Genomic DNA, 15,447 nt, shown 5'->3' with positions numbered 1-15,447 from the left:
TTCAGCCAATTACCCTGACATCACTCTATATTTAACCATCAACAAAGTGATGAAAAGTCTCATCAAAGATGTTATCAAGCAGCACTTATGCAGCAATGATCTGCTCACCAACATTCAGCTTTAGTTCTGCCAGGACAGTCCAGTCTTCATTAATTGACACTTGTTCCTATATTTCCATGTTGCACTGTGTCATGACCAGGGATCAGAACCCTGAAACACTGTGGACATTTTTAACTTATGATTCCAAAATGTGTTTTTCTAAAAGATCATTGATACAGCCAAAAATGGCAATTGATATAAATTAAGTAGCTATCTGGGAAGAGAGAGATTGATGGAATGCAATACCGAACGTGTCAAAGAAACTTCAAACAGACTGGACTGTAATTTCTTGTGACAACAAAGATAACAAGAGGCTGATGATACCCTTGGCAGCAGCAAGCTTTCCCCTCTGTCCTCTGTCACAAACTGCAGATGCATTTACCGGTTTGTCCTTTGACGTATACACCAGTACAGAGGTTAAAAAGCCAGTTAGCTCTCTTGGAATGTAATGATGAGACTGAACGCTTTCATGTATCCCAGCCTGTGTCTGAGCATCAGTGTGCTTAGACCCTGTTGCCCTAATAGATAACATTGGTTGGTCAGGGGTATTTTCAGATACCAGCATTAGCAAAAGTTGCTTTTGGAAGTAAAATCAAGTACTTTATTGTTCATTTAATTAAACTGGCTATTACATCTCCATTATTTCTTAGTGGACAGTTGGATTGCAGTTACGCCCATTTTTGGCAATAATAAGAGTAGTGTATCACTGATCCAGTCACAGATAGGCAATATGAACGTATGATATTGAAACTGCAAAAGTAAAGGAATACAATCTGTATGTTCTGCTGTGAAAGCATGAAGTTTACATTTTTAACTTGACTCTGGAAGTTGATTGTTATGAAGCAAAAGCTTATTCTTTGATATGTATTTTTGGTTTAAGCCTGGTGAACACTTATATAACAGATGGGAGTCATATGGAGATGCTACGGTGAGACTCAGTCTGTTCACTGGCAGCAGACCCAAGGTTTTTATTGCACCAGATTCTCCAGTCAACACAGATACAATTAAAGAATGGCCTGATGTAAGTACGGTATTTGATAAAGCCCCTGTTTCGCAGTGGGAAAGGTTGCTATGAAATGTGAAAACTTGCAAATTTGTAAGAAAGCATGCTATATTTATTAAAGTTTTTATTTTAAAATTTAATTTTAACAATTTTATTCACACATAACATATAAATAATATGATATAAAATATATTCCAGTTTGTTAATGTCCAGGGTGCATCCAGGGGAGCAGCAGCCAAAAACCAGGGACCGCGGCCTTGCACCACGGTATCTAGGCAACGCTGTGTTGCAGGAGACATGCACTGTTCCTGAATATAAAAGTCATTAAACATTTAATTAGCCCACATTGTCAGGTGGCTTATACCTTCATCACTGGATCATAAATAGGCATATAGTGTAGCCCATCAAACAGTCAACAGAAATTAATTCTTATTCTTTCTACAGCTGTATGTTTGGAGATTTGATGATTAATGTACATTTCTTTTTAATTGACTTTTACTTTTCTTCCTTGCATTTGTTGATTTATATTTTATTGCCTTTCAGTTATTTTTTAAAAATTGTCTTTACTCTCCTGTCACAAACAGTGATGTGAGCTATAATGTGATTCACAAAAGAACGGGCGGCACGGTGGCACAGTGGTTAGCACTGCTGCCTCGCAGCGCCAGAGACCCGGGTTCAATTCCCGTCTCAGGCGACCGACTGTGTGGAGTTTGCACATTCTCCCTGTGTCTGCACGGGTTTCCTCCGGGTGCTCTGGTTTCCTCCCACAGTCACAAAGATGTGCAGGTCAGGTGAATTGGCCATGCTAAATTCTCCGTAGTGTTAGATAAGGGGTAAATCTAGGGGTATTGGGTGGGTTGCGCTTCGGCGGGTCGGTGTGGACTTGTTGGGCCGAAGGGCCTGTTTCCACACTGTAAGTAATCTAATCTAATCTAATCTAATGTTGTTGAGGTGAACAATCCTTTGGAAATTTTCTTATCTTCCGGGAGTTGGAGGGGAATTTGAAAACACAGGGCTTGGAATCACAGGACTGAGAAATGGGGCTGGGGATCAGGGGTTCAAGTGAATTGGGAGACAAGAGGAGGGAGGCAGGTCTGGAGTTCTTTGAAGGGGACAGGCCACAGGCAATGTTGCACTGAGGATCAGGGTACAGAGTGTGGGCAGTGGAAATCAAGAGGAACATAGAACATAGAACATTACAGTGCAGTACAGGCCCTTCGGCCCTCGATGTAGCGCTGACCTGTCATACCAATCCTAAGCCCATCTAACTTACACTATTCCATGTACGTTCATGAAGAACAGGAAATATAGTTGATTCCTAGGCTGAACATAGAAGGTGACAAGGAACCCTAGAGACTCTTAACTGTCCAATTAGTGTCTGTTTACAGAACAACATTGTAACTGAGAAGGAAAAATGAACTTATCTATTATTGATTTATAATGTACATTCTTTGTATTATTTAGGTTGCATACATTTATCAGGTAAGGCCATACCCTCTATCTGCACCATTTAATGCAGGAGATGGATTTGATTTGTACATTGATGGGGCTCGCTTTCTCCCAGATGCTGTTACCATTAGCAGAGTTACAGGTCGTATCTTTGATCGGAACTACAACCAGTGAGTATGGGTTGATGTGTAAAGAAGCCATTTGGAATAGAATATGACACGGATTTTTGTTTAATGAAATATTTTGTTTTCATTAAGTATTGATTCAATTGCTGAAAGAGCACTGTCACTAATTGAGACAGTAGTTTTCATTCGCAGAAATGACTTTTGTATTAATCTAAGTCACTGAGGGCCTCTAGTGGCAATATACCAGGCAGCTATGTTGGCTTGGTAGGTACACCTCAATTTAAGCAATGAAAGAAAACTGCTTGTCCTGTCCGCTTGGATTGTGCTGGTGCACTATTTTCATCCATGAAGCTATGTATACAACACATCCACCAGGAATACTGCACCTGTAGTGTATTTTTAGGATCATTTCACTTATATCATAGGCAGCAAAGGAAGTGCTGAGTCACATGAGTTGAATTTACACTCAGATGTGTCAGTTTGCACCATTATGAAGTCTGTATACCTTTAGCTAATGTGAATTGGGGCAATGATATAATCACAAATTAGTGTAAGTGTCTGATATTAAAGAGGACAAAGAATTCAGTTGGGGTTCTCACAGAGATGACGATCTTGACTGTAAAGTGATCTGGGTGACCTCAAGGTTGTCTCTGATATTCCAGTGGATAAGTTAGCCTGTGATTCAATTGTCTGGTCTTGTGCATGAAGACTAGTCACTAAGTCAGTTGATGATACTTGACACCAATTAAATTGCATACTGACACAGCACAGCAATACCTTTATGAGGAAGCAAGAGGAACCTATAGGAATTAATAAGCTTAATGTTTGACAAGCCTTTGTAACAACTTGAGCTGAAAAATGTGTTGCTGGAAAAGCGCAGCAGGTCAGGCAGCATCCAAGGAGCAAGAGTGTAGGATGCTGCCTGACCTGCTGCGCTTTTCCAGCAACACATTTTTCAGCTCTGATCTCCAGCATCTGCAGTCCTCATTTTCTCCTAGTTGTTTGTAACAACTTCCTTTATACTACAACTGATGCTTGTCGTGACCAAAGTGAGACCACCAAATAGCCTTGATAAAAGTGGGTTCCACTTCATTTGCCAATTTGAACATTTTGTGTTTAACTACTTGGTAAACACTGTAATACTGGAGAAATACAGAAATAAGAGGTTTAACTGGATCACTCTACAACACAGTTAAACATAAGACGAGACAAATGTTCACAGCTTTGCCTATCTATTTGAACTTTTGCCCTTCTCATTTAGAAAGGCAGCAAGTTAAGGGTAAGCAAAGCATCATAGAGTTGCATAAAATACTTGAATTTATAGTCATAGTTCCTTTTTTTGTAATTTCCCAGTTTTTGTGAGGAGAGGGATAGGCGCTACTTCCTTCCATCCATTTGAATTGATTTGATGAATGTCAAAATGAGTAGACTAATGTCCTATCCCATATTTTTCATCATACTGCCCAGATTTTACCATTTTTATTCAAAGCAGTGAAGAAATTCGAAAACAATTGATAAAGCTTTCAGCTTCTTAAATGTTTAACAATCATGCCAGGTTTATCGAAAAGATTACCATTATGAAATGAACTAGACATGTCAACAGATGAATTATTTGTGTCTTGTGAATTGATAAGTACTGAAGAATTCTCTAACTGAACTTCTCAGTTTGTATAATTTCACGTATTTTTCAACATATTTCTTTTCTATTTTGTCAAAGAATCGGTCCAGACATAGCCACAAAGATTGACTTGAACAGCAACATATTCCGACCCTTTTACAATTACCATGTAGAAATCAGGAACCCACAAATATCGCCATCAGCCACATTGTTACTGAAGGTGACTATGAATCATGATTGTTTATTGTATATTGGCAGAAATAAAAGTAGAAAAAAAATCACAAGCATAACTGGAGGACTAGCAAACATGAAAGGAATCAAGAAATGAAAATAGAAATCAATTTTAATTCTGTAAGTGAATGGATTTTGAATAAGTTAAAATCAGGTCCTAGATTTTGCTTAACATGTCAAATCATGTAATTTCTCAATAAAAATGTATAATTAATTACACTGCTCAGTTAGATTAATAGAAATTTACAAATACCATACTAAAATGGTTTTCTATTCATAATCTAGCTACTCTGAGTTTAGCATTATGTTTAGTTATTATTACCAAACCATAAAGGAAAAAAATTCATAAAGACAGTGCAGAAACCATCCACAACATTAATTCCAGTATCCACTAGTCTTTCAAATTATTCACTGTGCTTAACATATTGCCATTCATTAAAAGCGTTGTTTTGTAGGTTTACTCTATTGACAGATTCAGTTTGAGATTGGTCCTAATTGGCTGGGCAGCTCTGAATATTTTTGTGGAGTCAGGCTATGAAACAAGCCCAAAAGTGGATTCTGCAGTAGTTCAGGTAAATAATATTGAACATGCAAAATTTGACAGATGATATTTCCTAATTAAACACTAATGGTAAAGCAAGTTTTCTATTTTGGCATCAATGTCAAAAGATATTGCGTCAATGTATCCTGTTTTACCATTATCCTAGATTCCTTGACAGCAAGGTTGGAATGATCCAAGCTGCGGAAGTCTCTGTCAATGCCATCAGAGAAGTTGCCTGTTCAACCTGCTTTGCAATAAGTCATAGAGTCATAGAGATGTACAGAATGGAAACAGACTCATCGGGCCAATTCTTCCATGCTGACTATATATCCTAAATTTGCCAGCGTTTGGCCTATATCCTTCTAAACTCTTCCTATTCATATACCCATCCAGATGCCTTTTACATGTTGTAATTGTACCAGCCTCCACCACTTCCTTTGGCCAGGTCATTCCATAGATGCACCACCTCTGCGTGCAGAAGTTGCTCCTCAGGTCTCTATTAAATTTTTCTCCCCTCACTTTAAACCTATGCCCTCTAGTTTTTGGATTCCCCCACCCTGAGGAAAAGTCTTGGGTAAATTTCTTTTTTTATTCCTTTCTTGCTCTTTTCTTTCTGAAGGTCTTTCCTGGTTTCCTCCATCACTTCTTAATCTGGCGCCAGAGTTAAACAAGGAGTTTACTGGACTTTGCATCTTTCAAAAACAATTTTATTTATCTCAACAGTCAATATGTGCATTGATACATGGGTTTTAACGTGTAGAAAAAGAAAACAACATATATACCTGAAATATTGTCAGAATTAATGTTTGCATGGTTTTTTCACATTATAATCCTTTAAATTTATCACTGGCACAAAGATTAATTATTTTCATTCATATGTATATCGTGCACAAATTACTTACTGTGCCAATTCTCTTAGTGCTTTAGCTTCCCTGCCTAAGAAGATATTGTCCTGTGTCCATGCTTCTGTTTTATTCTGATTAGACATTGAGAGGTGTTCAAGAGTTATGTAATTTCAGACATGAATAGTCAATAAGAATGTCCCCATTATACAGCCTTCTAATAATTGATCGAATGGAATTAGATCTTATTGTCATGTGTACTCAAGTACTGAAATGCAGGGAGTACAGTCAAAGTTGTACAAAGTCACCATTCCTGGCACCACCTACCTAGGTACAAAATCTCTGGTACAAAGTAAAAAAAAAAGGAAATATGTTTAAATTTCAACATTAAAGTCTTTCGTAATATAAAGGAGAAAAATAAAGAAATAAAGAATTCATCAGCGATGTGTCTGTGATCCTGTGCCTCCATTCACGTCAAGCGTGGGTCACAGACAGGACTGTGAAATTGTGAATGTGATTGGCTGAAATGAATGCATGAATAGATATGTATGGGAATATTGCATGTTGTTGGGATTAAGGAATCACACCACTCTGTTTCGTCTAAACTTTCTGAACAGTCAACAGCACAACTCGTGCTTCTAAGGAAAGAAAACTAACAAATGCTGGTAACAATCTTGTGAAAGTAAGTCTGGATTGTGAATCGAACATTACCTAACCCTTTATTTTCACAAGAGCAACGACAATTTCTATTCACACAGTATGTTTGACACACTGAAATGAACTGAGACATTTCACAGGACCATTATAAGAGAAAAGATATCACCGAGTCACCTCAGAGATTATTAGGCCAAATGATCGAAAGCTTGGTCATAGAGTCATAGAGATCTACAGCACGAAACCAGACCCTTCGGTCCAACTTGTTGATGCTGACCAGATACCTTAAATTAATCTAGTCCCATTTGCCAGGACTTAGCCCATATCTCAGTAAACCCTTCCTTTTCATATACCCATCCAGATGCTCTGTAAATAATGTAATTACACCAGCCTCCACCACTTCCTCTGGCAGCTCATTCCATACCTGCACCACCCTCTGCGTGAAAAGTTGTCCCTTAGGTCCCTTTTTAAATTTATCCCCTCTCACCCTAAACCTATGCCCCCTAGTTCTGGATTCTCCACCCCAAGGTAAAGATCTTGTCTATTTACCCTATCCATGACCCTCATGATTTTATAAACCTCAATAAGGTCAGCCTCTGATGCTCCAGGGAAAACAGCCCCAGCCTGTTCAGCTTCTCCCGACAGCTCAAATTCTCCAAGCCTGGCAACACCCTCATAAATCTTTTTGGAACCCTTTGAAGTTTCACAAAATCCTTACTAGAGGAAGGAGACCAGAATTGCACACAATATTCCAAAGGTGGCCTAACCAAAGTCCTAAACAGCTGCAACATGACCTCCCAACTCCTACACTCAATGGTCTGACCAATAAAGGAAAGCATACCAAATGCCTTCTTCACTATCCTACTTACCTGCGACTTGGTAAAAGGGATATGTTGAAAAAAATCTATTAAAGGGGAAGTTAGGTGGAGAGATTGAGGGGGGGTGGGGGGGGTGGAATTCAACACCTAGGGCCTAGGCAAAGGGCCTGCCCGCCAATGACAGTGTAATTAAATTTGACATTGCACAAGAGGACAGTATTCGAGGAACACAGGTATCTCAGAGTGAAGGGATAGGAGACAGGAAGGTCCACTTACTTATGGAAATAAGGCCACATTATGGAGATAATATCTGGTTGCTTCCCCCTTCTTGACTCTTTTTTTTCGTATTTCTACTTTTGCTTCTTTTTTTGGTTGTTATTTTTTAATTTGGGTTTTTGTATCTAAGATGGCACGAGTGAATGGTGGCTTTGAACACTTTTCACTGTTCCCCTGTACTTCTGTACTTGAATACACGTGACAATAAAGCCTAATTCTAAATTCTAAAATGTAGGGAAAAGCAAGTCGACAGTGCGATTTGGAAACAAGGATGATAATTTTAAAAATCAGACTGTTGCTTGTCTGCGGGGTAATTTAGGGCAGTGGGCACAGCGGTGATATGAGGATGGAATTTAATATGAATGAAGACACAGGAGCAGAGATTTGGATAATTTCATGTTTATGCATGGTAGAGACCAGCTAGCAGTGTTGTTAAACTCCAGAGATAAGAAAGGCATGAATGAGGGTTTTTGCAAGAGATAAACTGAGACAATGGTAAGATTTAGAGTTATAGAGTCATTTAGAATGGTAACAGACCCTTTGGTCCAACAAGTCCAAGCCAAACATAATCCCAAACTAAATTAGTCCACTTGCCTGCACGTGGCCCATATTCCTCCAAAACTTTCCTTTTCATGAACTTATCCGAATGTCTTTAAACATTGCAACTGTATCTGCATCCACCATTTTCTCTAGAAGTCATTCCAACACTAACCACTCTGTGTAAAAATGTTGCCCCCTTGTCTTTTTTAAATCTTTCTCCGCTCACATTATGTCCCCTAATTTTGAACATCCCCACCCGAGATAAAAGTCCCTTGACATTCACCTTAGCTATGGTCCTCATGATTTTATAAACCTCAATAAGGTCTCCTCTTGACCTCCTTTGCTTCAATGAAAAAAGTCCCAGCCTTTCCAGTCTATTTTTATATCCCAAGCACTCCATTCCCAGCAACATCCCGGTAAACTTTTCCGAACCCTCTCCAGTTTAATAATATCCTTCCAATGACAGAGTGACCTGAACTGCACACAGTACTCCAAAAGACGCCTTATCAACGTCCTATAAAACCTCAACATGACATCCCAACTCCTATACCCAAAGGTCTGAGCAATGAAGGCGAATATAGGTCATTATAGTGATAGTTCATGATCCTACCAAATACAGGAAATATTTGGTCTAGTCAGATCCTAGATTGAAACCTAGTTTAAGAGATTATATTGTGTTTTGCTTTGGTTTAAACAAAATGGTTTTTCACTAATACGTACGCATGGAATGCTGCAGATTTTGTTCAACATTAAAACAGAAGTTTATTTACAAAAGAATTGAAGATAAAAGAGAATAAACCAAAGTAACTACTTCTAACTCAAATTCAAAGATTTTAAGCACACCATACAAGCGTAATCCTATTAATCCTAAAACAACTCTTCAACAGCTCTCATACAATATCCAAAACACATTCCTAAGATAGTACAGTATACAAAAACACAGCTGATATAGTACTTACATCAAAATCCTTGTCTCTAACATCTCCATAGGTTTAAGTCACTTATGACTTTAACTCACGGACTGCAACTGTAGATAGCTTCTTCCTGGAGCTGTTATATATCTGAGTTTAAATATATGCAACATTGAATAACCTATTCAGAGTTTTATCCCAACACGTGTGGTCTGGGACTAACACTAACTCTTTACTCTAAAATAATTTCACTATTCTCTTCTCCTCCCAGGAGTACTGGTCTATTCAACCATCTTCATTCAAGGACTACACAAGGTTCCTCAAAACGCAGAGGAGCTAAAATAAAACATCTCTCCCTCTAAGCTATGGGTATTTCCCTTAAGCTTATGAAAAACCTCACCTGATTTTCTAAAATGGAATTTGTTTAACTTGTTCAGCCATAAACCCCTATCAATGTACACACCTGCTGGGCCAGATTTTACAAAGAGTGACAATCTTATGTACATTGCCACTCCTCCCTTTTTAATGAAAGGAAGAAGCTCCATTTTTCTGAGATGAGATTTTGATCAGGATTCCTTCAAAAAATGTGCAGCTATACCCCCATTCTGACAGTTCTTATGAAGTGTAGAGCGGTCAGGAGGAGACTAACTATGTCCCCCTGCATCACAGTCTGCTGTTGTATTCTGACATTTAAAGGTTTAGGCAGAATCATTGACAGTTACTGTGAAACAATAAGTGCAGATAAAAAGTGTGCTGTTAGAATACTGGGATGATAGGGTAGCAGGCAGGTAGGTAGAATGTCATTGTGCCAGTAAATAGAGTGGCAGCTGGATAGGCTGTCAAGTGAGCAATATATAGAGGTAGGACAGCATGTGATATAGGATAGGTGCCAGGCAACTCAGCTGCTGGGAGGGTAGCATCCCAGAGTGCTAGATAAGTAAGATGCCAGCTGGGTACTGGGTAGGGACTGGAATAAGATGTCAGATTTGTAGGTGATAGTGTGGGCAGGTACGTAGGGTACCAGATGGTTAGGGAGTCAGGTAAGTTAGATGGCAGCTGGGTTGGGGTAGGATGCCAAAGGGTTTTGTGCCAGTTGCTTTGAATACTGAGTGGAAAGATGTCAAATGCCAAGTGATCAGGGTGAAAGGTGACAAGGGGATCAGGTAAGTTATGCAGTGTTTAGGGAATGTTAGGGTCGGAGGGAGAAAATGGGTTCAATGGGGATATGTGAAGGGTGGGGGTCAGGTGCTGTGGCAGTGGGAAATTCCAGTCTGGCAGTGGGGTCAGGGGGTCAGATATGGAGTGGGAGAAGAAGGTTGGGACACATGGGCAGAAGGGGCTTCATGTCCAGCTGTTGGTGAAGCGGAATCAGGGAGAAGGGGATGGAGATTCAGAACCTGATGGTTGACAGAGGGTGGATATTGAGCGACGGAAGTTGGCAGTCAGGTCCAGGGAGGGTATAGGGAGTCAGGGCAGGGTCTGTCGTGGGGGAGGTGTGATTGTTGAGGTAAGTATGCAGTCAATTGAATACTTACTCCAGAGTTAGATTATGTATTTAATAGTTGGGGCCACCGGCATCAGAGCTGACACACTTCAGGCATCATATTGGGTACCATACTAGACCAACACTTGCCCCACATCCATGTCGCTGCCTCACCAAGAGTCCCAATCTGGCCACCCTCCTCCGCAATGCCACCTTCTCTGCTGTCACTGACAGGAAGAAGATGAAGAAAGAAAAAGAAAGAAGACAGAAAGGGTAAGGGAAGTATGAAGGAAGCAGCCTGTCTGGAGTGGATGGGCCCAGGACCCCAAATGTTGCCTACCTTTCCGGTGCTGCCACCTTGGAACCTCACAGTTTACATCGCAGTAGCACATATGTAATGTTAGAAGCTCACCTCAGGATCAAATGTAACACCAAGGGTATAAAGAGAGCACTTAATCTCAGACTGTTGCCAGAGAGAAGGATGGAGTCAGTAACTTGGGAATGGAGTTTGGAGTGAGGACTGAAAACAATGATGCTAGCCTTCCTAATATTTAACTGGCAGAACTTTCTGTTTATCCAATGCTGTGGTCACAGCTCACAGCTCTTTACTGATTTTCTTGCCTTCTCTCAGAGGAAATGGCTTATCAGATTTCACAGAATAAAATAGAAATTATATATATTAAACCTGCTACGTTAGGTATGTTGTTGCATTGAAGTGCATAAGTTTTCAAAATAGCAATTGTATAACTGTCATAGATTGCGTGCCATTAAATGCATTCATATTTCATGTACTCCTTTAATTTAGAATTCCAGCTGAAGTTTTCAGTATACTTGATTTATTCATGTTTTGTCCATTAGATCTCTCTGAATGAAGGCCCTCACCAGCTACGGCTTTACTATGATGGCCCTGACCCCGATAAGCCATTATCAGTTAATGCTGTTACACTTAGAGGAAGGTAAGTAAATTCCGGGTTGAAAATGATGAATTAACAATTTAAAATATGAAAAATATGTAATCTTGTTCTTGCAGCTTTGAATTGTGCAGGGTTCTTATGGTGAGAGAGCTGGCTGCAATCCTAGTCTTGCCTAATAATGGAAACTTGGCTGTTTCAGTTCATTAGTCAGTCCAACATAACAGAACACTTCAAAAATGTGAGGAGGAGTGTTTTCATTCAGTTGGTGCAGGAAAATGCCAATAGCAAAGGTTGCTGAACTGCCTGAACTGACAACACAATTGTTGTGAAGATTAAGGTCAATGGTATTGTGAGTACTGCAATGTTTAAGGGTGGGGTAGATGGATAGATGGCTAAAGGGTAGAAATGAGAGAAAAAAGATAGCAAGGTGCAGCTAATAGTGTATCTGAAGGATCATAGAATCCCTATAGTGTGGAAGCAGGCTGGTCAGCCAATCATGTCCACACCAACAGTCCGAAGAGCAGCCCACCCAGACCCACACCCCTAGCCTATTACCCTGCATTTCCCACGGCTAATCCACTTAGTCTACACATCCCTGGACATTATGGGCAACTTAGCAATAAAGCTATTGGGATTTAGCATGGCCAATCCACCTAACCTGCATATCTTTGGAAATTGGGAGGAAACTGGAGGACCCAGATGGGACCCACGCAGTCGCGGGGGAGAATGTGCAAACTCTACATAGACAGCTGACTGAGGGTGGATTCAAACCTGGGTCCCTGGTGCTGTAAGACCACAGCGCTAACCACTGAGCCACTGTGCTGCTTTTGATGAGGTCTTTGTTCTTTTTTACAATGATAAATGAACTCAGCCAGACATGAATATCAAAATTTGCTGACAGTTTGGGTACATGTCAAACTGTGCAGAAGACTAAAAATATGGTCAGCTTTAGGGACTGGGTAAATAGGTTCTAGTTTAGTTCAATTAGATCAAAGAACAGAGGATGGGATGCAATCGAAATGGTAAAATTCTCAATGGAATGAAGGAGCAAATACTTAGAAGTATGTGGACTGATCTGTGAAAGCAGCAAAGTAAAATTCATCTCACAAGTGAGACATCAAGTTAATAGGTAAGAACATTAAACACAGAAGCCAAGAGGTGGTGATTAATATATACTGCACCATTAGAGTGTTATATGCTATAATGGGTACTCCATTATATAGAGAATATTAAGGTCATGAGAAAAGGCATAAGACACAGTTCCCAGGATGGCATCAGGAATAAAATGATATAGTTATGCTGAAAAAAAATTAAAATTCTAGTAATAAGCTCAGTGGAAGAGGGAGGCCATTGTGAATCTAACAGAAGTTTTCAACATTGAGATGGTAAATGGTGGGGTATAATTAGAATTGGTTTGTAAATTGCTGTCAATGGTTTTGAAAGACTACGGAAGGGGAAACTGTTTCTTGTGGCAGAGGGGCCATAACCTTAGATACAGATTTAAAGTGATTGGCAACATAATGAGAGGTCTCATGAAGAAACAATATTTTAAACACTAAATTTGTATATGGATGCATTGCCTGAAGTATATTCAATAGCAATATTTAAAAGAGTACTGGATAAATACTTGGCAGGGAAACATTTACTGAACCATGAAGAAAGAGAGGGGCAATGGGACTAATCAGTTAATTGTACCAAAGAACAAACACCAGGAATGGTATTGTCCAAACAGCCACCTTCTTGCTGTGGCACTCTATGTTTGTTACAATTATTGATGATTTTTCTATTCCTCAAGGCCATTGCCAATTATTATTCCTTCCTTTTTAGGTATATCCCATGTGCTACATTATTAGTCAGATTGGTGAAAGCACAGGTTGACAAGAAGCTCCAAGCTCTAGAAAGAAACAATGTTCCCAAAACTGAATGGGTTGAACTTGGTCTTTTCCAGCCCATGCCGAACTATGATGATAAAGTGTACTTTTCTGATAAAGCCAGACCAACCGTAGGTGAAAATGAGCTCTACCATGCTATGGTTAATAGGTGAGTCAACTGAAAATTTTTTGAACTGCTTACTTAACATGCAAGCTGTTTGCAATTGCAAGTAGAGTTTTTTGATGCTCTAATTGTCTATTGCACTAATGATGCCATACAAATCGCTCACACAGAAAGTCAGCTACAAAGACTTATGGATTTTTTTCTATTTTACTGTGAGCACCAAGAAACTGTGGGTCTGGAATAGGGTATCACATCCCATCTTTGATCACTTTAAATATCACTTTGCTGGAAGTGGTCAGCAAATTGTATTGTCCTAGGTCCACAATGACAGAAAATCTGCCTTTTGATGCAAAACCTGATACATGCAAACAGAAAGCAGTTACCAGCTTTGATTGTTGACATGTACATGTAGTAAAATTGCAACCACGAGGCCTGAATTCCTATCACCTTATATCTGGATGGGAGATCTGGATGACTTCGAGTCATAGAGATGGAAACAGACCCTTCAGTCCCTTCAGTTCGAACATGCTGACTAGATATCCCAATCCAATCTAGTTCCATCTACCAGCACCGGGCCCATATCCCTCCAAACCCTTCCTATTCATATACCCATCCAAATGCCTTTTAATTATTGCAATTGTACCAGCCTCCACCACTTTCTCTAGCAGCTCATTCCATACCCGTACCACCCTCTGCGTGAAAAAGTTGCCCCTGAGGTCTCTTTTATATCTTTCCCCTCTCACCCTAAACCTATGCCCTCTAGTTCTGGACTCCCCACGCCAGGGAAAAGACTTTGTCTCTTTATCCTATCCATGCCCCTCATAATTTTGTAAACCTCTATAAGGTCACCCCTGAGCCACTGAGAGAGGAAGCTCAACAACGTTTATCTTTGCTGTATGTGGCATATTCTGGATATTTCATGGACGGATAAAATCATGAATGCAGTGGTCCCTGCAGATGTAAATAAACTCCAAGCAGATTAGCACACAAGATGAGGCAAATTCACTGGCTGGGGCACTTTCACAGAATAGAATAGAAATGTTTGCCCAAGGATTTTCAGTATGGATGTGATATGGAGCTAGGCCAGGAGAGGAAATCAAAGCTCAGCAATATTTGCAAATGGGCCTAGTAGGCCTTAAATATTGATCTTCATGCCTGGGAGACATCAACTGATGGCAGAGGGAATTAATAAAATAACATGTGGCTGGTGCCAAAATGATGATCAATGACCACAGCTTGTTTGGCGTTTGCTGCCAAAACCAGAAACAACAAACTAAAATGAAAGAAGCCGATCATTTTCATGTGCTGCACTTGTGCCAGAAGCCTGATTCTTGTAGATTAGCCTCTTCAGTCATCACCAAAAGTATACAGTTACCTCTTCCCAAATAACTTGATTGGCTGCACGACCATCATTTTATGTAACAAAAACAGAAATTGTTTGCAAAATTCAGCAGGTCTGGCAGTATCTATGGGAAGAAAGCAGAGTTAATGTTTTGTCTCTGGTCACTCTCCATTAGACCCGCTGAGCCCTCAATTTCTGTTTTTGTTTCAGATCTCCAGCAGCTCTTTGCTTTACCATGATCTTAAATGGATGGATAGCTGCTGCTGATAGTTTTCTACATCTGACATTAGAGGGAAGTTTCATTCATTGTCCTTACTTTTTTCAAAAATAATATTAAACAGAAATGCTGCAGGGGCTGTGCAACGTATTATCTATGGTGTTGCTTTTCTAGAGAATGAATATTATGCTAAAAAGCACTACACAAATGGATGCTGACATCCATGCCACAAAATGCAAGACAAGAATCATCTCCAACAATAGTGAGTCCATCAATCGACTCTGCCACTGAATGGCTTTATCACCACTGAACCCTCCACTAACCTGGGAGCAGATTAGAAACTGAGCGAAATTCTGCAGCAACTAAATCACTTCTCAAAGCCTGTCCAC

The 15,447-nt window shown here is 39.8% G+C and overlaps 1 protein-coding gene across 1 annotated transcript in view; it reads left to right on the top strand.

The window, feature by feature from the left end:
* Window positions 1–942: 942 nt before the first annotated feature.
* Window positions 943–15,447, top strand: part of LOC122554308 (uncharacterized) — a 37,835-nt gene continuing 23,330 nt past the window's right edge. The window contains exons 1-6 of the mRNA XM_043699122.2: window positions 943–1,120; window positions 2,567–2,721; window positions 4,394–4,514; window positions 4,981–5,097; window positions 11,449–11,546; window positions 13,332–13,544. Coding sequence (XP_043555057.2) covers window positions 962–1,120; window positions 2,567–2,721; window positions 4,394–4,514; window positions 4,981–5,097; window positions 11,449–11,546; window positions 13,332–13,544 — 863 coding nt within the window. The 5' untranslated portion in view covers window positions 943–961. The remainder of the gene's footprint in view (window positions 1,121–2,566; window positions 2,722–4,393; window positions 4,515–4,980; window positions 5,098–11,448; window positions 11,547–13,331; window positions 13,545–15,447) is intronic.

The sequence above is a fragment of the Chiloscyllium plagiosum genome, unplaced genomic scaffold, assembly GCF_037043375.1.
Source record: "Chiloscyllium plagiosum isolate Xiang-an unplaced genomic scaffold, Cpla_swu_hap1 HiC_scaffold_9, whole genome shotgun sequence".
In the NCBI taxonomy this organism is placed as follows: domain Eukaryota; kingdom Metazoa; phylum Chordata; class Chondrichthyes; order Orectolobiformes; family Hemiscylliidae; genus Chiloscyllium; species Chiloscyllium plagiosum.
Note: the sequence above shows the minus strand (reverse complement) of the source record. Positions and strands in the feature narration are given on the sequence as shown.